Source organism: Squalius cephalus (genome assembly GCF_949319135.1).
Source record: "Squalius cephalus genome assembly, chromosome: 8".
Taxonomy (NCBI): domain Eukaryota; kingdom Metazoa; phylum Chordata; class Actinopteri; order Cypriniformes; family Leuciscidae; genus Squalius; species Squalius cephalus.
In genome coordinates, this window is record NC_137129.1 from 18,495,193 (window position 1) to 18,519,602 (window position 24,410).

Consider the following 24,410-nt stretch of genomic DNA (forward strand, 5'->3'; position numbering starts at 1 on the left):
TGAACCCTTGTAGCACCTCTCCCCGTGTCTCGCTCGCTGCTCGACAGTCTCATCTCTATCAGTGTCTCTCTGGATTTTTTGGTTTCTCTGTCTTTTACACGCTTTTAATGATCTTTCATAATTTCTCTTTCTTTCTGAAAAATGTATGTCTTTTTATTATTATTTGGAACCTTTAGTCCTAAAGGATTCTAAAAGAATCGAACAATCGAAAATTCCAGTTGTCTTATTTTCAGAATATCAGTTTATCCACACTGGCTTTTGATGCTTTAGACACATTTCTCTGTGTGTGGGATACCTAGATGACCTACACATTTTTTATCCAAACTGTGTAATATACAACAGAGCACAGTGTGTGGAATACTGTATCCCACAATGGTAAAATCCACTGTTCTTTCTCTTGTCTTTGTTGACTGTCAGACATCTTCAAAAATTAAGATTTTTTTTTATAAAATGATGACTAAATGTGGTAAATTGTGACGAACGTCTTTTGTAAACCATACAGATCTGTATACACAGTAGTCACACAGTTCACCTTGGCTTTTACCCAAGATTATATCCTTCTGATAAGAAACAATTGTAAATGACTGAAAAAATTGAACAGTTCAACCCAGTTTTAGAGGATGCTTTAGGATTAGTTTCAAATTATGATAGAAGGAAGCTTGAGCATTTCACTTAAAGGGATAGTTTACCCAAAAATGAAAATTCTGACATCATTTTATACAGTCATTCAAACCCTGAATGACCTTCTTTCTTCTGCTGAACACAGATATTTTTGAAGAATGAAACAGTTTTGGTGACCACAGACTTCCATTATATGAAAAAACAACATCAACTGACATTTCTAAAAATATCTTCTTTTATGTTTCACAGAAGAAAGAAAGTCATATAGTGTTCAAATGAAAGGAGTGTGAGTATTTTTTGATTTATTTGATTTGATTTATTGGTTTATTTAAAAGGGGACAGTGCAATTTCATAAAACACATGAACAAACATGGTTAAAAAAGCCAGAATTAGCCAAAAGGCTATTTTTCATCTGTAGTCCCCTGGCCAAGATGTAAAAAAGCATTAAAATACGAACAAGAAAATACATTTACAAGTCTATGGCAAATTGACTACCATATAACTACAATATAAATTACACGGTAAAATAACTTAAGTTACACTGTACCTGTTACAATAATAAGACAAACAAAAAACACATTTTTAGAAAGGGTTTTGGGAGTAAGTGACAGAATTTTCATTTTTGGGTGAATTAAACATTTAAGGATTTATTTTTTTTAACTTCGGAATCGAGTGTTCATTTGAGGTTGTAATTTTCTCATTCTCTATGCTATAAGTGTGCAATAAGTTTGAATGAAATCTTTCTTTATGTTTCTTTCTAGCACTGTAACATACACATTCACACACTGTTTTAATTGGTTAAGTTATCATCCCTATTGATTTATAGCTTCACCCCAAATTTTGACTGCATCAAATCCTGGATTCCATTAGGCATCTTTATTGTTTTTGATGGCTTGCCATCGGACTCCATCAGTGTGTTAATAGTGACATTAATCTGCGTATTAACTAGTGCCAAGGAAAGAAGGATGGAAGAGAAAACCATGAGGGAATTAAAACGAGGGAAAAGGCTGTTGGAAGAGGGGTGGTAGAATTGAAATGAGACAGACATATACTTGAAACAGTCCTTTTTACTGTTTGAAATGATTTAAATCTATGTCAAAACCAGACAGATTTAGGAGGCTCTTTTCTTGAGCTGTGAATACCAAACTATTTCATTTGAGAACCTCACAATATGACATTTTTTTTTGTACAAAAAGAAAGTATACTTATCAAATATTGCCATGAAACATAAACAATAGCATCTTTAGCTATATATTCACACTCTATAGCTAAACGGCAATACAAATAATACTGTACAGTGTAGTCCAATTCACAAAAATATATATTTTTTTGAATAAATGGTAGTGGTTTTGTTCTTATAAAAATAGTATTTTATTAAAAAAAATATGAGAAGTCTCGTATGCTTATACCAAGGCTGCATTTGTTTATCAAAAATACAGTAAAACAGTAATATTGTGAAACATTATTACAATTTAAAATAACAGTCTTCTATTTGAATATATTTTAAAATGTAATTTATTCCTGTGATGGTAAAGCTGAATTTTCAGCATCATTACACCAGTCTTCAGTGTCACATGATCCTTCAGAAATCATTCTAATCTGCTGATTTGGTGCTTTAGAAACATTTCTTATTATTATCAGTGTTGAAAACTTGCAAATGCTAATAATAAAACATTTTTTTTTAATTAAAGCATTTATTGAAATATATATTTTTTGTAGCAATGTTTTGTGATTCTTTACTGTTGCTTTTAATCAATTCATTGCGTCCCTGCTAAACAAAAGTATTAATATCTTATATAGAAATAAATATAGAAAATTCACATACTCTGCTCAGTGTACATATTGCATATTGCAGCAATACTAAGATGTTAGTATGCTATTCGGAATGTAGCCAGTGAGAGCTATACAGAGGAAAAGACACAGAGAAACATTAAACCCTTAAAAACTGTGATTGAGAGACACTCAAAGACATAAACTGAAATGGGTTTGAGAATTGGATGGATATGTGGAGAGACGTCTGTGTGTTTGCAGCTGTAATTGCGTGACTGTGAACAGTGAGTTGGCCAGTTTGCGTTCTTCTTCTCTCAAGACAGATAATGAGAAGCCCAAAGCCTATGTTCAGAATGACACACTATTTCCACTCCTACTACAGTATATACCCGGATGACCTACTTCATTTACCGAAATGTGCAGTATATAAATATGCAGTACAATGTTTAGATTACTGTACGTGTGACCAATGTGAGTTCAGTGAGCCAGAAGTAATACAACAGCTGTGATTTAACTTAACTGATTTATTTTTTGATCATACAACAAAAGTTAATAATTTTTACACAAAGCTAATGCTTTATGACCCTAATGATTTTTAAATGTTTATGGCTGTATAGTGTGTACCGTTTCATAGAATATATATATTTTAAATATGAAGTGTATACTATGTAGTACGCAGTATGTTAGCGTTCCATTCTGAACACAGCCAGTCTCTCTCCTCCCGTCTCTGTTAATGATCTGCTCGGCCTGCAGAGCCGAATCTGAGCGATGCCCACCGACAGCGCCACTCAGGCGGAAAGACACACACACTCACACAAAGACATATAGAAGAGAGGAATAATGCAGTCAACATTTATCCAGAATATATGAATAAACCCACACTGACACGAAATCTCTCCATCACATGTGCAAGAGCAGACCTCACCACTTCAGCACATGTAGAGTTCAGACTCTCAGTGCATGCTAATGCTGCTAACACACTTGCATAATTGTGCCAGAAAACACACACAAAAATCCACAAATAGAGTACATAAATCAGCGTGAAGCAGTATAACACACTGATAATCGACATATGCTCATGCATAGTGTTGTTCCTGAGTGTTCTCACTGAAATAAGTGGAGGAGGTCAAAAGCGAGGTCATATTTTGTGTATTATTTCATATGGTCCACACCGCTTGGTATCACCTCACAGACTGCTTGAGAAGATCAGCGGTTTGTCATTATTATCATAAGGTTTTAGAACAGCTTTAGATTTAGAAAAGAACCGTCATGTACTCACCATCCTCATCATTTCAAACGCATATGATTGTTTTCTTCTGTAAAAGACAAGAGATGTTTATGTTCTTGCAATGAATTGAATGAGTACAAATGTCATTTGCGTTTTTGCATATTCAAATTTTGGTAACACCTTATTTTACAATGTCCTCGTTACACATATTGCATGTAGTTACTATAATAATAACTATAAATAATGCATAGTTACATGCAAGTAACCCTAAACCAAACATATCATATCATAACCTAATCCCTATAGTAAGTACATGTAGTTAATTAATATTACTCAGTACTTAAATGTATAATTACTCAAACAAGGACACCTTAAAATAAAGTGTAACCCAAAATTTGAATGCTCCACAAGGTTAGTTTTTATTGAATAATGATAATGCAGTAGTGTGTTGAATATGAATTTGATGAAGCTTTGGAGCAATTGTGTTTTGCTTTCTTTCATTGTAACATATTCAAAAGAAACATCCCAGTCAATTGCAACACCCATTACATAAAAAAATAAAGATACATTTGGATGATTTCTTGAGTGTATATAGGTGACATGTGTAATGTCATAGATTTTGAATTAAATATTTAAAATTTCATCATTATACTGTATGTATGGCAATTCTGACAATAAATGGTGACAATAAATATTTCACCTATAGGTCTTTAGGAGACGTATATTAAGTGATATGCGAGTGTGTATGCATGTGAGGGTGTTGAATATTCTCAGTATGTGTGTGAGTATAGACTTCATCTTTTTAATGAAGTTCTCCGTTAAGTCTCCCAAAGACTTCACATTCCTCATACCCCCTATACACACCCCCGAGCACACACACAACCAAATGACCCCTCCCCCCCGTCGCAACACACACGCTCACGCACACAAACACTTAAAACACACATTCCAAGCATCCTCATTAGCAATTCATGAGCTGAGTCTCATTAGACACTAAGTTTTAGCGCGGGCCTCTGAAGTCGATGGCTAGAGCTGTTATTAATATTTCATATGTCTTCCCATTGAGGAGCTAAAAAAAAAGAGAAGTTGCTTCGCTTCGGCTACAAAGTCGCTCAAGCTCTCCTCTTTTACCAATCTTCCTCTATTTTCCCTCCTTTTTCCCCTTCGTTAGACTGCTTTTATGGACTGCCTCTTTCTTCGCCGCTCCATATCTCCGCCCCTCTCTTCAGTGCACAGACCCTAACTCAAACTGACTTAATTGGGCTGTCTTTGTTCGAAGAAATGTGGACCTACCTTACGTTTTCCCATAGATTCAGACCAAAGAAAGAGACTAAACCCAGAGGAAAGAAATTAGATCACTAATGAGATCTCTTTGATATCTCAAAAGTAATCTCAGATGTGTCTCCTGTAGACTTTCAGAAAAGATCTCTAAAATGTCTCAAAATTTTCTCATATTTTCCAAGATACCAAAGTCTGCAATTGAAAGTCTCAATATGAACTCATCAAATGATCTGAGCTTCTATTCAAATGCATTGTATAGCTCTATATTTGTAGTTAATGTTGAAAATATATCTCATTTGTGTCTATTAGTCTATGAGACTTGAACTTGTAAATTAAAGATATCTGAGAAATCAAAGCTGAAGTGTGTTTTTGGATGTTGTATATAAGCATTGACTAACTTTAAGCAAGCCATCCATACAGGTGGATGATTTTCCTCAAAATAGGTCAGTGGAGCATTCAAAACATTGCTCTGTGTGTTTGAGAATCCTGACCAGGGCTGCATTTCCAAGCCATAGCATTGCAAGCCAAAGTTGATCATAGAAACCATTGGTAGAGTGGTCGCTTGATGTTTTTGGGAATGCAGCCTCGACACAGCAACACCGGCTCACCTATCGTGGACTGGGCAATCTGCTGTCCAACCAATGGCAGACAGGGTAATGTATTTGAAAACAATTGCTATTTTTGCATTCGGTAGAATGATTGAAGATGGAATGATGGAAAGCTAATGGGAAGAAGTAATAAGCAGACACACAGCAGAGTGCTCTTCATGTAGAATTAGAGAGACAGCTAATATGGGAGAATCCCAAGTGAATCCTATGACCCCTATAAAGAGGTTGGGGGAACAGAGGGGATCAGGCATGGCAGACACATTGTGCTCTGGAAATAATGCATGCATGAACAAGTCAATAATGGCCGTGTCTCGAAATGTATGCATAAACAAATGAACGAATATGTGCGTGTTTGTCCATGTGGAAGGCCAGACTCCCGTTCTCGACAGACGCCACATTCCTTGTGAATGAGAAACAGACCCGGACAGAGGGATGAGAGTCAGAGAGATGTCTTTAACAGCCTGATTCGACCGTCTCTGAGTGAATTCCGAGAGCCCCCTCCTTCCGAAACCAACTTTATTCCCACTTTATCTGTGGGAGAATATGTGCCAATGCTTCTCTGTCTCTCATTTAAACAGAGCTGTTATGAGAGCCGTAATCGAACCAAAAAACCCCACAAAGGCAGACGAGCAAGGAAGTATGGAACCAATTGTGATCTAAAAGCAGTCAAAAAAAATTCAGATTCAGCTTTCTCTCCTCATTTGACCCTCTTCTCCAAAGCTTGATCAATATATCATCTCCTTTTCTCTTCGTCTTCCCACGTTTTCTGTCACTGTCTCGTTTCAGGATGTTGTCTCCACAGCAGCACCGCTGCGTTTTACAGGGGTGTTGATTTGTTGCGATGTTGTTTCTTGCGTCTCCCCTGAATATGTTGTTTAATGAATCTTTTGCGCAGTGCAGCATAATTAATTTGTATTCTTTCAAGTCTTTTATCAGACACACCTGTTATGACACGTCGCTTATATCAGGTGACTTGATAAATGGGAGCTGTGATGTGCCGTAGCGTTTAATGAGGAAACACGGAATTCAGTTTCAGAAAGTTCCCAAAAGCCAGGCGAGTTTTATGTTAGTTTAACGAGCGAGGCCAGGTCGCTTGACGACACAGTGCATGCTGGGAGGTGGCGTTCAGCACGCTGGAGTGTTCGCTTTGAACAATTAGAGGTAGTTTTGCGGCCATCTTGTGCAGTCGCTGGCGGACTAGCACAATAGGACGCGGTGCGGTAAGCCGCCGAGCCGTTTCATGGGAAAGAGCGCCTGAAAATGGTGCTCCGGAAGGCGTCCTCGCTCAGTCTCTTTACAAGCGCCCCTTTTATTTTCCCTCTTTCGAACTCTATCAATTTTCCCAGCACATTCTCTCCTCTGGTTTTGTGGTTTGTCTGCCACCCCTCCTCCATTGCTACCCTGCTTGCTGTGCTCTTTATAAAGTCTTTCTCTTTCAACATCATACCCATAACCCCTTTTACACCCCCAACACACCCTCACACGCACTCCGACTCTCCTACATTCAATTCCCTGTCTTCCTTTCTTTCTTTCTCTGCCTACTATGGTCAGGTCTCATGGGGAAAGACAGTTGGCAGGAAGCAGGCTTGCTGCCATAGCAACAGGATCACTCCCTCTCCCACAGGTCTCCTTAGCAACCGGTAGCTTGGCATTGTTGTAATGAGCGGACCCTATGTGCCAGGCTAACAGAGCACAAGTGTGTGTGTGTGTGTGTGTGTTTGTGCGTGTGTGTGTGTGCATGTGTGCACATGCATGTACGTAACCGAGCACATATTTATGTGCTATGTCCCCAAAATGTTTTTGGGGAGTTAATACTGAGCACCAAATCTGTTTTGTGTATTTTTGTCCTTTGACACGTAATTGAGTATTAAAGGATACATCTTAAATGCATTAATGTAGCAGGTTTTAATTAACAATCATGTGACCAGGTGCTTCCCAATCTGTTTGGGGTTTGATTAAAGCGATCAGCTCATTCCACGCCCTGCAACCGAAATAATCGATGCGTGACTTAATTAATGATTTACTAATTAATTGTGCATGCTCTGCCTGGAACAGAGGATGACTTTGTCAGTCATAGTTGTTCATGCTTGTGTTTTTGCTTGCGGAGAAAGCGACAACACAAAAGACTTCAAAAAATGTGAATCAGTAGCCTACTTTTTTCCCCCCTATACATTAACTCACTGTTATTTACCTTTTTAGTCGAGTCAAAAAACGAATTATTTAATTTTTGTGTTATTCTAATGTAGCTCTTTTACTTATGCACCAAGGCCAAAAATCTGCATTTTTATCTTATATTTTCAGTAAAACATTTTAAAAATCTTAAAATTAAATACAATTACTATAATCCAGATTATAATATTAATACATTTTTCAAACTTTTTTTATATTTTAAGTATAAAAAAAAATTGGTTAGATTTGTGCTTAAAACAAGAAAGAAAAAACATTGCCAACAGGGTAAGCAAAGTAAGTCTTCAAATCTTACGCAATTTTTGCTTCTCATGTGAATTTATCTTGCTTTAAGGATGTTTTGATCATTTTAATGGAAAACAAGACACAAATACTAACTAATAAAATAACTATATATAGTGTCTAAATGATTGAAAATGATTTTATGTTGTTTTTATCTCAGCAAAGCTTATACCACAACAAGAAGTGTGCATCTGTGCATAAGACCCAGGTGTAAGACGTTTCTTCTGAGTCTGTGCGATCTCCCACAGGTGTCTGTACTCTCCACCTGTTGTGTGAAAGCTTAGCTAGGGACCGTCATCATTTCAGGCTGACGCTGCTCTTAGCGCTGCCCCAGTCTGGGCTGTGTGCCACGCGACGACCGGGCAAACGTATGCCAGGGGGCGGCTGTGCTATGCCGTGCCCCTGCTACGCAATGGCGAAGAACTGGCTTTTGTGCCCCGAAGGTCTGGTCAGCTCTGGCATGCAGGGCGGATTTTCCGATCCCCTGCACCGCTCTCAGATGCTCCTTAATCTGCCTGCTCTATTTTTAAACCTCCCTCCCCTCTTTTTGCTCTATCTGTCCATCCTTCACTTCCTCCTACTCTCCCTCCCTCCCTCAGGCTCTCCCCGTTCCCAGGGAACTTGGCCCGGCTCGCCCAGCAGCTCCAATTAGAGCTCGGTCCTAGGGGATGGAGCACACTAGCTGGCTGCTCCCACCTACAGGCCCCCAGGGGCCCCGGCTCATTTTCCGTGCCCAGTCTACCTCTCTCAGGTTAGGCTAAAGCTCCAGACGCAGTCCCTCCCTCCTTCCCACCCTGGTCCCTCTGGTGAGCGGGCATTCCACAGGGAAGCAAGCGGTGAGAGAGGCCTTCTGTCGCGTTGGCTGTAATGATGACAATGCTCTGTTTTTTAGGTAATTTAGGTAATTTGTTGATTTGAAGACAAAACATTAAATGTTCAGCCAAAAAGTAAAATTCTGTTATTTACTCACACTTATGCTATCCGTTTTTCCATGGAACACCAATGAAGGATTTTTGAAGGATTGTTACAAAGCTCTTTTCCATATCAGAACATTGTGTAGAAAACAGTGATCATGTCGGAAAATCTCTACTGCAGCTTTCAAGTAGCATGCAACTTTCCACATATTTAAACTGGCTCATCACTATCAGTTTTGACATGCAAAGAACCAGTGGGGTTTTAGGAATAAAGATATATATCATATACAGGGTTTGAAATTAACACCTGCCAAATGCGGGTAAAAATCTACTGTGGCGGGTAACACTGTCAAATCATTAGCCAATTTGGTGGTTTACTTATTATGTTTACTTTCTTTGCTGGGGAAGTTCGTGAAAGCCAAATCTGCACAGATTTTTTCATCATGTTATATTAAATACAGCGTATTCCACAAAATCTGCACATATCTGGCTTACGTGAACATACACACGTCACTGCACAATAAATGACGGCACGCTTGTTCATTTTCACTGAAGCAATAGCGAAGATTAAAAAGCATTTGGTTAACAGAAAAGACATTGTTATTTTTTAACATCCTATAATTTTTTATGTTCTTTGTACTGTTTTGATCTGTCCACCTAAAATACATTTTTGGTGATGAGGATGAAAGAGGAAGGGATGAGATGGCAAAATGACAGAATTTTGTTTGAATAAGAAAGAAATGTATTAAATCCAAATTTTATAATATATATATATATATATATATATAAAAACATTTTTGCTAGTAGAAGTTCTGAATGGCCGGTAACTTAAAAATTTAGTAGCCATATTGGCCAGTGAGTGAAAAAGTTCATTTCAAACCCTGATCATATATATCAAAAGATTCTAAATGTTGCATGTCAGTCATATGGAGACCTTTAATGGTGTTTTCTAACAGCTGTTAATGGAACAACATGTGGGCACCGAAATAAAGATTCACATTTTTGGGTGAACTAAGAGAACAGCACAAGCACTCTCAAATTAAAACATAAAATACATTCTGTATTAACCAGAAATAATGTTGTTAGCATCATTTCCATATATTAGGACTGTTATTAGTCACATTACGCACACCTTTCTCTGCTCTTCACCATTTCCATTAATCGCCTGTGAGTTCTTTCTTTTCCCCCAAACAGCCGAGCACCGCCCGTGACATCACTCACAGGAAGTGCATCTTTAGCGTTGGCTAATTTCCATCGATTGCCTCCAGACAGGCTTAGCAGACGCGCCCTGTTCCCACACAGAACTCTCATTTTAAGTCTCCTCGCCTGCAGGAGTCCTCTCTCGCTCTCTCCCGCTCGCACAATGAATGCAGTCAGCGCTTTTATCTCCTACCCCACTTGTGCTTATTATCAAATAAATGCGAGGCAGAGAGATACCCATTGACAGTAGCATGCATAATGACTGCTGGCTGTGTGAAATGGATTAATAAATAATGGGTGAACGCGGCTGAAAACAGCTTTTCCAGTCCTGCGAGCGCACAAGAATGCTCGACAGAACAATCCCCCAACACACGAGCCGTGCGTTCCGAACCGCGTCGAATAGAACACTGGGCAGAATGTAAAACAGAACACTGCCTTGAATACTCGGAGGAGTCTGCTCAGTAAATTAGAACGCTTCTTAAAATGAGAAACAGATCGCTTGGCAAATGCTACATGGAATAGTTCGCTAAAACTTTGAGGAAGATAGCATCTTAAGCATTGTCTTTTCTTTTGACTGAAATGTAGGCACTACCGTAACTGTGGCCTTTTGTTCGGCTCAGAAATTGAGTGAAATCTTAGGCACTTAGTGATTTATGGGACCTTGAAAAATGAACTGTGATCCTTCTAAATCTCATTCATTGCCCATAGTGAAGTTGATCCTAGGGCCCTAATCCAAGGCATACATCAATGAATAGTGAACTGAAACACAGTATCATAGCATCATTTGATGAAAGCTCTTTTTTGGATCCACTTTGAATGGATCATACTGTGGGTATTCATCAGTGAGTGCTTTTGGGAGATTATCTGACTAGGGATCTTACTTTTTCAGATTTGTTTATATGACATCTTTGTTCACCCTCTTTTAAAACTTTTTATTTTTGGCTTTAACACTTATATTACTCTTGTATTGACTTAATTTTTTCTCTCTGGATACAAACACAATTTCTCTCAGATTTTTTCCAAGGCTTTGTGTGTAAATCCAACCACTAACAAACCACTGTGTTAATGTAAGTGTTCTCTAACCATCTCTTTCTCGCTGTATGATATTTTGTTTTTGGTGTGTCAGGGCAATTGTTAAGGCTAAACTTTCCATGTAAAAGCAGCATTTTTTTTTTATGACTTGTCGTGGGCAGATGTGCCTAACACGAAAACAAGAGGGCAGAGGCGACCAATGGCGCCAGGCGGTCAAATATGTAATGATCTCGGCTCATAAACCTCAATTTAACAAAAAACATAAAAAAAAGGATTCTTAAATTGCGAACAATGTCAAATAGTTGCCCCTTTCTAAAAATAGGGTACAAAGTAATGCTTGAAACTCTAAAAAAATGAGTCAGTTGTTTTATTTTCTGTTATAAATATTCCAGAATGAGTTACACAGTTACAAGTAACAAGTTATTTTAAGCTCAATGTTGGTTTGTTGTTATTAATGAACCAAAGTTTACCCTATCTGCGTGTAACCGGTGGCTCGTGACACTCAGTGTGATGTGCAGCCAGTGACACCAGTTATGAAACTTTGACTCTTCGTTGTGTGCTTTGTGGTTGTTGGAAATCAGACACGGGACAGCAGGCAGCAGTTTCGCTGGATCTTTTAATCCCAATAATTAACACAAATAAAAGTAGCCTCTTTTAATGAATTGCCTTTGTTCTCTCTCTTGAATGCAGTTAACAATGCAAAAGGGCAAAATAGGATCATGAAACTTAAATTGAGTATCCTACAGAAAATTACAATAAACAAGAAAATACAACAGAGAAAACATACCTGATAATTAACACAAATAAAAGCAGCCTCTTTGAGTAAATTGCCCTTGTTCTCACTATAAAAAATATATATATATTATGTATCATCACCATGTGCTTTCGCTTCCAAACTCAAAAAGGGTAAAATGACAAAAACAGGTAGTAAAATAACATTATGCACATGAATTGGAATGACAATATAGACATAAAAGCAATCATTTTAATAAAGATTAAATAAGATTATCAGAAACCTACCTCTTCAATGCAGTTAACAAAGAAAAAGGGAAGAGGAGGAGACAGAACAGGAAATTATGTTGGTTCGTGACAATTTAAGGGGAAATCACACATTTCAATCAGGCAGGTATATCAGGTATATCTAAAATAACATTTCTGTGTGAATTCTAAAAAAACAATACATGTATTTAACAGTATAGTTTTTATACATGTTACATGTGGAATGAGCCAGTTCTTTAAGGAAGCATCAATTATGTAATGAAACTTTCAATTTGATCTCAATGCCAATTATTACACCCTTCATCACTCTTTCTCTACACACCTCCTGCCCGGCCAACATATGATCCCTTCAATCCCTGTTACTTTGTTGCGTTCCAGGGGTTATAGTCAGCTAAGGGGCCGCCAGATTTAACCAGGATTAGCCCTAGATTTCTCTGGATTATGCAGGCTGGAGTGGGATTAAACCTGATTGCCAGATGTTTCCGGTTTGCCGGGCATATTTGAAAGTGTCTGTATATCATGTTATGTGTGAATGTATAGTGAGTTTGTGTTTGAACATTTCCACCACTAAATTCTGTTTGGAAGTTCAGCCTTCATTTGTGTATATGACGCTTGTGATTCGTGGAGGTCACTGTCGGCCACTAGTAGACATTACTTGACTGTATCAGGTGGCAGTGAGCTTCCCTGTCTGCATTTGTAGTTGTTGTAGTTGTTACAATTTGTTGCATTGCCAACATGCTTGTTGCTCACTTTATATTGCTAATTATCATTTACAATGAATGACTTCCGAGCTTTATTGTCACTACAAGTCTCTGTAAACTAAGTGCCTTGTTGTGACAATAAGTGTGAACCAGAATACACCTGATGTTGAGGCATCACTAACCAGCTTACACTGTTATACCTCACGTTTCGTAGAGGGGTCGTCATTTCTGCAGCATACCACTGGGACATTTTGTAAGCTTTGGTAAGAAAGTATCATCTGAGTTAATTGTTGCAGATGTGACAGTGTGCAGAATAGTTGCAGAGAGTGTGTTTGTGTGTCTCAGAGAGAAAAAGCAGGTCATAAGCAGACGGCTACTTGGCTGGCCAGCAAATGACTCAGAGGCAGAAGAGCTTGAAGGTGTCCAGGTCAAATTCCCAACCACAGATCTGCTATTTATAACGCTCACCACAGGCCACACCACCACAGTAATTGTGACTTCATGAATAATCTGCTTTCATCAAACACCCGATGCTCTACCTCTTCCCCAATTTTAATGGAGCCACTAAGGGCAAAGAGTGGATCGTTTCACAGAGTAAACGACAACGCTTGGCCTTTCAAGCCTGAGAGTTGTCATGTTTAAAAAATGCAAGCTTTCTACAACAAGCTCATGTGTAGACGGCTGTTTGGTGAGCTGATCTGTGGAGTGGCGGGGTGCTGGTAGCTACTGTGAAGTCATGCAGCTTATAGTTGACTTGCTAATCACTGTTCCTCTGAGACAGCTCAAGCGACGGTGTGACTGCTTATGATTGAAGCTCTCTTGCGAGTTGGGCGAGTCGTCTGACTGTCAGAGATGAAAGGCTGTTTGCAGTTTACCTGCAGCATCAAACGGCATCTGCCTCTCTCTTCCCTGCTTCTCGCACATAGCTCCTCTCTTCCCGTTTCCACAGTAGTCATGGTTACCCCTGCAACAGAGCGTGCTTTGCCGGAGCTGTCAGGGGCGTCGCGCTCAGATCACCTCGCACAGGTCGTTTCGGCACGCAGTTCCCACTCGTGACACCGTGCTTCAATTTGGCTTTGATTAAGTCGGCCCAGGAAGCATCTGGCTCTTTCACCAGCACGGGGGCTCGTGTAATTTGGCAGAATAACCGATGGAGAATAAAGCCCCTTCCTGGGGGGTGAGGGGACGTAAATACATCTTGCTTATCCAATTTCTCACCGCTCTGAAAGGGAGCGGCGCAAAAAGCAGCAAATCTGCCACTGGTGTTGGGAGAAGAATTAGCCCCTCAGGTGTGAGGTGACACTGAAACAGCACGCTCTCCAAGATTAGACTGCTTTACAGTCGATATCCAGCTGTAGTGTAAATTTTGCCAAGGTAATTGGCTCTTTTCAGCGACTGATATCTGACCACTCATGTGAGCGGTAATGGTTCTCAGAATCACTACGGAAAACAAGAGGCTGCTTTCCGTAAGGGGTGCGATGGGGGATTATGGAGTATAGATGGGCTGATAGACGCACTTGAAGCGTAATTATATTGTGGATGACTGAGGGACAGGAAGTAGATATATTTTGTCTTATTTGAATTTTTTTTTCTTCAGTCAGAGCAGGTGAATGAAATTAGTGGTGTGATTTGTTGCGGGATGGAGAGCGAGTGAAAAGAGAGTGATAAACAGATGCGGGACACAGGGAAAGAGATGAATGAGTGTGAGAACGAGGGAATTTGAGTGAAGTAGGGTGTGAAAAGGCTATGTTGCTTTAAGAGGGATATATGGTGTGTGTTTGTAAGGAGTGAAGCTCGCACTACATTTCTGTTGTGTGTACACATGTCAACACATTACATGGATTGCAGGTAATGTTGAGAATTTGATGGACAGATTATGGTTTTCCTGCTAAAGGAAGAGAAATTGAGAACTGAGTTCTCTGAATGATGCTTTCCAGACCCATTGTCAGGGATGGAAGATTATCCTGGGACCCATTCATTAGCCTATTTATTGCATCTGGGGAAAGGGGGTCAACCATAAATATTGTCCCAGGTCCCATGAATTTTAGGCATGGCCATGGTGTGAGCACAAGGGTGCTGTGACAAGAGCATGCAACATGGAGAAGCAGAAGAGGGATTTGGCCCTGTTGCTTTTTTCAGGGATAGGTAGGAACATGCTGTTCCAGTCTTTTCTGAGTATTGATGCTTTACTGTCTCAGAGTTGTTGGCCTCATTCTTTTTGTATGTCTTTCTTACTTTATGATGTCCTGTAAGCCTATAGTGCATCATTCTCTCCAGCTAATCAAAAAATAGCTATTTTCAAAGGAATCCATTCCAACCTCAGTAGAAACATAATCAATAAAAACGTTTGATTGCAACAGAATTTTGTAACACGTAAACATTATTTAATAAATATCTTTGAATTCTGCTATTCATGTGTAAAGGTAGTGGATAACATAGAGTGCAATCTTTACTCTGAAATAATGAAGCTTTAAGGTATGGGAGACCTTGCTATGTTGTGAATATATGAAATGCATGAATAGACATGATGCACAGCGGAATGTTTTGAGCATTTGCTGTGACTTTTTGTAAATGTGACTGACTTCGTTTACAATATTGCACAGCCTTGAGCGTCTTATTGGTTTATTAAACTGCATAATAAAATTAAGTCCACATAATTTCATTAAAATTGTATTTATTAAATCCAGAAGACATGTCATAACTGAGATTAATAAAGGGCTTCTGTAAGTTCTATGCAGTAATATACACAAAAGCTATGTGAACAAGTGTTTCATCATAGTTGCTATATTGCACTGCTGGAACAATGTATTGACCAATTCATCCGAGACAGTAACTATCATTTACATTCTTGACTCCATTGTTGTTGTACACCAAATAAAAAGATGCATTTCTCTGCTGCATCTGTATCACTAAAGTCTTTCTCTCTCTCTGGTTTTTGTTTCCTTTGTCTGGTGCTTCTCCAGGATCGCTAGTGTGCCAAAATCACGCCTCGTTCTCGCTTTCTCGTCTCACTCTCTGGCTTTCCCTCATATTTCCCCAAGACTGCAATCGATAGAGGCGTCTGTGATCAGGTTGCCACGTGTGATTCATTTGGGTAACCTTGACTACGGTTTGATGTGCGTGTGGACTTGGCTTGGCTAGCTGCAGCGTGAGTCAGAGAAAGCGTGTGCCGTGCAGGAGCTGGTCTGCTTACAGTATTGATTTGCCTGAGCAGCCAAGAGGGGTTTCACCTCTTCCTGCAATGAGTTTTTATAGGAACTTGCATAATTCTTGTGAGAATACCTGTTGATTTGAACAATGCTTTTGAATACACCTTAAAAAAAAAAAAAAAAAAAAAAAAAAAAACTTATATAGCCTAACATTAAGATTTCTTAGAATAATATTTTTAATACACCATAGTTCAGGGGTCTTCAGCAGTGGGGATGTCCAATTACTGTTTAATTTGTGCAAAAAGTGTAAATATATGCATTAAACAATGATTCTGTACATTGTCAATGATTACTTTGGCTCTGCAATGTATGTATCATAATAAATAGGGATGCACCGCTACCACTTTTTCCAGAACGAGGTAGATACCGATACTTTCATTTTTTTGCTACTCACCGATACCAATACCGATACCTGTATGTTCACAGCATTTGTGAATTTTAAATATATTAAGTAGAGAAACCAGCAAAATATGAATTATATTTGTTGATTTAATTTGTTTAGCAAAAATATATTTCCTTCAGTTATTTTCTAATTATGCATGTTAAAATGTATTGTACAAGCCTTTGTTACTTTCACTGTTCATTCTATTGCTCTATCATATTTTATCTGATAGCATAGCACATATTTAATAGCACAGCGCATATTTAGAGCTGTTTCAGCAGGGCTTAATGCTAAAAGTTTTTTTTCTACTGGTTTGGTTCTGATTGGGTAAGTGGTTCAAATGTTTAGATACCAGTGATACATCACAATTCTCTATTACAATTTTGATACTACAGAAAAAAAACAACTAATTAATGTAGAATTGTTCATTTAAAACATTATTAAAGACAAGTAAACAGTCAATGACAAAACAAGAACAAATCATCCAATTACAATTAGCACAAATAAAATAAACTGAAAACAGGTACAAATGAAATAAACAGTGCTTTTCAGGTTTTCAGGTATAGGTTTAACAGCAGTTTTCAGGTACAGATTTTTTTTAAAAGTAATCAAATGTAAAATAACACAGCATAGTCTTCACTGTATATATTAAATATAGACAAATCTTTATTAAAGTTACAAAAGTAATTTAGTCAAGAGCAGTGAGTGATTTATTTGTCCTTTGTTGTTTGATTAACATTAAAAACACTGCTGTCCCTTTATGACTGAATGCATGGATCCAATATACTGTTACGAGTTTTATATTTCTGTTTACATTCACATTCTAAGGGATGTACCCTCGGCAAGCATGCGTGTCTGTGCCGCTGCACGCTCAATCCACTCAGTGTTTCGTTTATCAGCTCGTGCACAGCAGCTATATAGGAGTACATATTTAATTTGTTTAACATTCTATTAATTCAATACATTTAATTCATAAACATCCTTCTCTGATATATCCATTCTGCTCTCTGTTTGCTTCTGCACTGCACTGTATATGCTGCATGGTATCAGGGCATTTGAATGAGTATGAGTACTAGTACACAAGCGCAGTATCGGGGTGCATTCCTATTATAAAGTATGTAAATATATGGTGCAGTATGTTATTATAGGTCAGGCCTAAAATGTAACACAACATTTCATTAGTTTATAAAATATATAACAGAGGCTCCCTGCTCAGTCTCTCTTATCTACCAGGGGGCATTAGCCTAAAAAAAGGGTGTTTAAATATCGTAATTTTCTACATAAGTTTAAGACACACAATACTAACAATCCTCAATTCAAAATCACTAATGCCTCAATCTTATTTCTTCCTGTTTTATATCTACAGAACTCCATCAGACACAACCTCTCCCTACATACTCGCTTCATCCGTGTTCAAAATGAGGGAACAGGAAAAAGTTCCTGGTGGATGCTTAACCCAGAGGGTGGAAAAATGGGTAAAGGACCCCGCAGACGAGCTGTTTCCATGGACAACGGAACTAAGTACCTGAAGAGCCGAGGCCGAGTCAGCAAGAAGAGAGCGGGAGCTATGGGAATGGGCAGAGAGCTTGGAGGACCTGGAATACAAGGATCGCCGGAACATGGAAGCCCAGCGGGTAAGGGAGTAATGGGAGTTGGGGGTGAAGAGTTTGATGCCTGGACAGACCTCCACTCCAGAACAAGTTCCTCTGCTTCAACATTAAGTGGATGCTTGTCTCCTATTCTGGCTGAGACAGAACCTGATGAACCAGAGGAAGGAGGACTATCCTGCTCTGCCTCCCCACGACTCTACCCTAGCCCCACCAGCACAAGATCTCCAGCCCTGGGAACAGGTGGACATTGTCCATCTGTCGAGCTCCCGCACCTAGCTGATCTAACTGGAGCCATCAGCTTGGAAGAGGGCTACTCTCAGCCTCTACCGCTAAAGCGCAATGGCTATCACTATGGCCCTGGACCCAAAGGAGAGACCTCCTACTGTGGAACAGTCTATGGCCAACCATCCATGGGCATGCTTAGGCATCATACGCCTATGCAGACGATTCAGGAAAACAAGCCTACCAGCTTCCAGCGTGCCCTTAGGGCATACTCAGAGAACAATGCCCTTGAAAGTCTACTCGCTGGAGGGCCACAATACTGTGGTAAGGACATGGTTGTGGGGCAAGGAGGAGCGTCCCATTCACTTATGTCACAATCTAACAGCGCTGTGCACTCTCACGGCCACAATCAGAGCCACAATCACAGCCAGAATCACAATCATAATCCAGAGCATGGCCACAATCGCAATTCCAGTCAAAGCCTACACAATGGCCATGGAGTAACTCACGAGCAAAACCCAAGCCATCATCATAATCCCAATCAAGCTCATAATAAGCATCACCCAGGTCTTGACTACAATCACCACAAACACCACCGTGGCCATGACTATGTTCAATCTCATGACCACAAACTCAATGCTAGTCCCAATCCCACCCACTTGCACAATCACCTGCAACACAGCAACTCCAGACAGCCAGACCTTTCTCCCAGGGTGAACAATGACATGTTGCAACCCTACAACCACAAATCACCCAGCCTTTATGGGTCACGAGCTCACCTCCCTTCCACTGCCCTGCCTCCTAACCCTGCCAGTGTCTTGGATGTACCCCAAGACCCCTGCCGCTTGGCTTCAGCCCCCCATCCTCGCCATCAGTCCTACCCAGGTTCCCACCTCCATCAGGGCATGACAGAACCCTGGCAGGGGTATTACCACCACACTTCACAGAATCCTAATTACCATGGCAACCACCAAGCTAACCATCACCAGGATCCTCACAACCGGTTGCAGTCTGAGCTGGAAATGGATGTGCACCAGAGCAGTCTTGATTGCGATGTTGAATCCATCCTCCTGAATGACTTCATGGACTCAACAGAAGGAATGGACTTTAACTTCGATGGGTCGCTATCACAGGGTGTTGGCATGGGAATGGGTTTGGGAATGGGGATGGGAATGGGGGTTTTTGCAGGACCTCAACAATCACACAACAGCCAGAGTTGGGTGCCTGGGTGAACTGTGGGGGCATTGAGAACCTACATATAGGCAAACATTCAACCATACAGCCTTCTGAAGGGCAGCAGGTCAAGTTGGGAACTCGAATGAACAAATTGACCAAGATTCCCTTTTGGTGATGTCAGATTCTGGAATTATCCCCTACCCATCCTCTTAAAATGCCCCCGCCCCAACTCCATTTACCCTGCTGTGGAATAATGTCATAGCACCCTAACAGTCCTTTCTGTGGTTCATGTCCTTCAGTTTGTGCTCAATTCATCACTTTGAAGCACTTTACATCGCCATCCATTCCAATGCTGTAACGGCCACCCTGCGACCTGGGAGGAATCACATTGTCCGCTGGCCTGGGTTTAATGTATGCAAACGACTTTGTTATCCTTCCTGAACAAAAAAGTAAATAAATAATTAAGCGTTGGTGTTGTTTTACTAAACATGAGTACAGGATTGAGCAGTTGCTATAGCTGTCTGAGTGTCTGTGCTGTCATTTGTGCATTTGTCAATGTTTGCGGGTGTATGAGCGTCTGAGTGTGGAGCAGCTTTTCATTGGTAAATGTACGCACCTCCTCCCAAGGAGGTCTATTGGATGTCCCTTTATTGTGGGCCAGGACAGTCATCCATCAGACACACTCTATTGATATTCAGCATATCCTTTTTAATCTCCAAAGTAATGCACCAGCTATGCATCATTGTTGCAAATAGAATGTGATGCTTGGAGTGCGCAGGGCTGTTTTTCCCCCGGACACACAACGGCTTAATGTGTTTTGGCGAAAGTGATGATTAAAGTCACTCTGAAGTAAGTGGGGGGCCGGGGGAGGGGGTATTAGAAAGAGGTAGGGAGGGCAGAGATAGAGAGATAAAGGGGGAAAAGGAGAAATGCAAATATTATCACTATGCCCCCTTCCTCTCCATTCTGTGAATTTATAAAGCTTTCCCTGTAATGAAATAAGGAACGATCCAACACTACCGCACATCCTGTGCAGAGCTCTTTCCTGGTTTACCTCGGCCTAGCTACTCTGTGGCAGCCTTTCTCTGTCTTCGGCCAATGCATTGGCTTTATTTTGGCAACAATAGCATTCTTTATTATCTGTCTGCAGTGTTGCACTTGGTAATCAATGATGATTGATCAAAATTGAATCTTTGTCAACCCTCATTAACTGTGTTAATTTAATACAGAGCTGAAATTTGGAAATTTATCCTTAATGAATTAAAGCTTGCCTAACTTGACTAAGTAACTATTTGATGGTAGTGCTACCTCAAGGTTGCAGAAAGAATCTGGTTTGAGGTCATAACTTTACAGAATGACAATTCCACCATCTTCCAGAGCTTTTGTGTCCTACACTAGTGAACTGCATGCTGATTAATTCAGTCAGCAAAGCAAAAAATGGGTGCTATCTTCTCTTTGCAGACTTCCTCTATCATATTGCCCTTATCCAGTGATCTCCAGACTCAAGTAATTAAGTGCAAGTGTGTATTTTCTCATTCTGAATGTAATGTAACACCAAGGATTCATAGGGAAAGACTCTAATTATACCATGGCTTGGTGAGGTTGAAGGAAACATATGTGGCACATTTATGCATACATTGATGATCCAAGTTCCAATATCCTATAATGGCCACTAGATAGGGGTGGACAAAGTAATGGAAACACCACATGGAATAGGACCAGTATGAATATAGCTACAAAGGAGAGTCTATTAATTTGATTGCCAATTACAAAACATGTCAGGTATAAAAGAGGTCTGCCAGTTTGCACTTTGATATGAGACATTTCGAAGCAACGTGAGACAACTAACAGGCTTTCAAAGCTGAATAGTCCGTACGTAAATTGCTGATGCATCCATGTCAAAAATTGCTAAATTATTTTGTTTTGTCAAGGGAGTCAGGATCAAAAATAATGATAGCATATGCCAAACATAGTAAAACTGCATTCGCAAAGACAAACAGAGGTCGCAAGTCAGAGCTCTCTGAGGATAGAAAACGTACAAAGTACAGCATCACAAATTGAAGGCTATATGAAACAGTACCTCTCTGACAAAGTCTCCACAATAGGCATTTTCTCGAATTAGACTAAGCACTGTTCACACTGCAGTGTTTCATAATTACAGGATTATAATTGCTCCATGCACACTACTAAACAAATTCAAAAGTGGTTTCATGGCTGCTAGGATAAAGTCCCTCTCCATGGCCAATCACCAAATCAGAACATTCTTGAATTTATAAAGTTCTGGAGCACAAAGAGTAGATTCCACCTCCTTCATTATTAAACAATTGGAGAAGTCTTTTCCTTTAGAACTCCAACAAGTACTGAAATTGTGGAAGAACTCTTATTATGTCTTCGATATTTATATTGTGTTTAGTGTTTCAGGTTATTTTGTCCACTCTTTGTCTCTTTATTTGCTTTTGTCTACCATTATTGATGTTGCGTACTGCCAGGTGCTTTCTCCACAGATACATGACTTGGATGCAGCTTTTTGTTCTGCTTAAATTTTGATGAGGAAAAACATACATGGAGAGAGAAATAGAGAGGGCGGTTAAGAAAGATAAAGGAAGCTGACAGAGAGTGAGTTGAAAAGGACGGCACTAGGTTGCTTGAAAGAAAAAGATAGAGATGGTGTGTGTGTGCATGAGAGAGAGAGCCTGTCAGAGTAGCTTCCCTCAGCAGAGCTGTTTGAATCAGGCCAAATGTCAAGTGGCTCTCTACAGTGTTTCTCACACAGCCCGATCAGATAGCCATCCGTCTTTCTCACTGTCTCTCTTTTCTGCCAAGGACAATGAGCCCTGTCTTTATCCGCTTTCATTCCCATCTTTATGTTCTTTTCGAGGTGGCCAGGAATCTGTTGTTATCCAACTGTGATTTTGATTGCTGGCCCACGTCTGCTTCAGTGCTCAGCTTCATATGTGTGTGAGAGTGTGTATGTGTGTGTGTGTGTGTGTGTGTGTGTGTGTGTGTGGAGCACAGTGACGTACCTGATATGATATGAAAATGAATTGAAATTGTGCCCTGGTATTTACAATGCCTGGCTATTCATAATATAATATGCACAGTTTATATTTATTGGATATAAAGTTGGGCTTGTGGATGACGGTATGGAGCTCCTGTATCTCATTTATCTATATTACAAGATCATGATTCTATTACAGTTCATTTCTGTTTCATGCTGTACAAAAATCTGTATTGAGAAAATTGTATAATATTTTTTGACAAGCAAATATCAGTTTTATTTCTTTTTTTAAATGATGTATCTGCTCATCTTGTGGCCTGTAAAATAAAACAAAAGAGAACTTGGAAAAACCTGAATGCCTTTTTCTGCCTGAATGTGTAAAGAATCATTAGTAAGAAAAGAAAAATCACAAATGAGAATTTTTTAATGTCTCAGTTGTTTATTTTAGACAACAATGCACTTAAGGTCTGTGAACTGGAAGTTGTGACCGACTTTTCACTAGTGTGACATTTTCGAGTGAAACTGAATGAGAATAAATAGAGGGCGGGGCTTGATTTTAGTGTACCTCCTCATCATAATCTGGTTCACAGCAGACTGACAATTGGAGAGGAGTGGTTGAGGGTGTTCTGCCCAAGCTAATTTTTAGATTTTGACTAAGGATTACAACGACAAAAGAAACTTCACCACGGGTAATCTGCTAACAAAGTAAATAGGATTTCATGTGGACATCAAATGGAGATTTTTTCCTTTCAAGTTTTAGAAGAGATCTGAACAAAGTCTCAAACTGTGCTTAGATTTGCCAAGTCTTCGAAAGTCTTCGATTTCAATATGAACCACATGGGTTTTGCACCTACATTAATTTATGTCTCTCTAATTATTATCTTTATTATCCATTTATCTCTATTTTATCCCTGTACTCTTACTCTATGTCAACAAATTTCTCATTGATAATTATTTTATTATTATTATTATTTAGGCGAAAAAAGTAATTTTAGAGAGACATCTGAGGCAAAGTAGATATTAGAGAAAACATAATTGAGAATTCAATTAAGTCTCCTGAACTATAAGAGCAATAACATTTTTCCTCTGGGATGCAGTGGAGGTCAGTGAGAATTATGCTCATTCTGCGTGTTTCCATGTGTGTCATGGGAATTGAATACGGTTACAACACAAAATGTTACATACATAAAACACAAATATTGTGGAGAAAAATACAGTTAATTACATTTAATTACACATAATTGTTTATATTGATACTTTTCAGTACAGAATAAAATATACATTTATTTAGAATTTACATTGTTCATTTACTCTGCCCTCATGAAATTTAGTTTTTGGGACACAAAGGATACATGTAATGTTGCCTTAGAATTTGGCTAAAATGACATAGGCCTAATTATGCTGCCTATACCTTTTGGAACAGCCTTCATTGGAAGCACATTTATGATGTAGGCAGTTCACTAGGTTTTGAAACAGAATGTGTATGCCATAATGTAAAAGTGCATTAATTAGTATGCGTGTGTGTGTGTGTGTGTGTGTGTGTGTGTGTGTGTGTGTGTGTGTGTGTGTGTGTGTGTGTGTGTGTGATAAGGCTCGTTAACACCCCTGATGCTATTCCACAGCTGTCCTTGTCCCTATGGAAGCATTCTCACTGAGGGAATGCCGGCATCTGCAGTGCCATACTGTTCCACATCTTTCTCTGAGATTCACACACACACACACACACACACACACACACACACATTGCTGCTCGTCTAATTGACTCCGCTCATCTCTGGCTCTGCCTCGCCTCCACAGGCGACCGTGCGTGAGCGAGAAACGGACAGCTGAGTCGTGAGAGAAACAGAGAGAAAAGAGAGACAAGAGAGAGGGAAACGGTTCTGGAAACACATGCTCTCTCTGAACATGACTCCTCCCCTCTGCCATTGGGAAAATGATAACCATAAAAACAGATTATTTTAATTTAACTTTAAAGGAATAGTTTACCTAT

At 39.5% G+C, this 24,410-nt stretch overlaps 1 protein-coding gene across 1 annotated transcript in view; it reads left to right on the forward strand.

Moving 5' to 3' along the window:
* Positions 1-22,759, forward strand: part of foxo6b (forkhead box O6 b) — a 33,838-nt gene extending 11,079 nt beyond the window's left edge. Inside the window, exon 2 of the mRNA XM_079879212.1 lies at positions 17,781-22,759. Coding sequence (XP_079735338.1) covers positions 17,781-19,478 — 1,698 coding nt within the window. The 3' untranslated portion in view covers positions 19,479-22,759. The remainder of the gene's footprint in view (positions 1-17,780) is intronic.
* Positions 22,760-24,410: the final 1,651 nt, after the last annotated feature.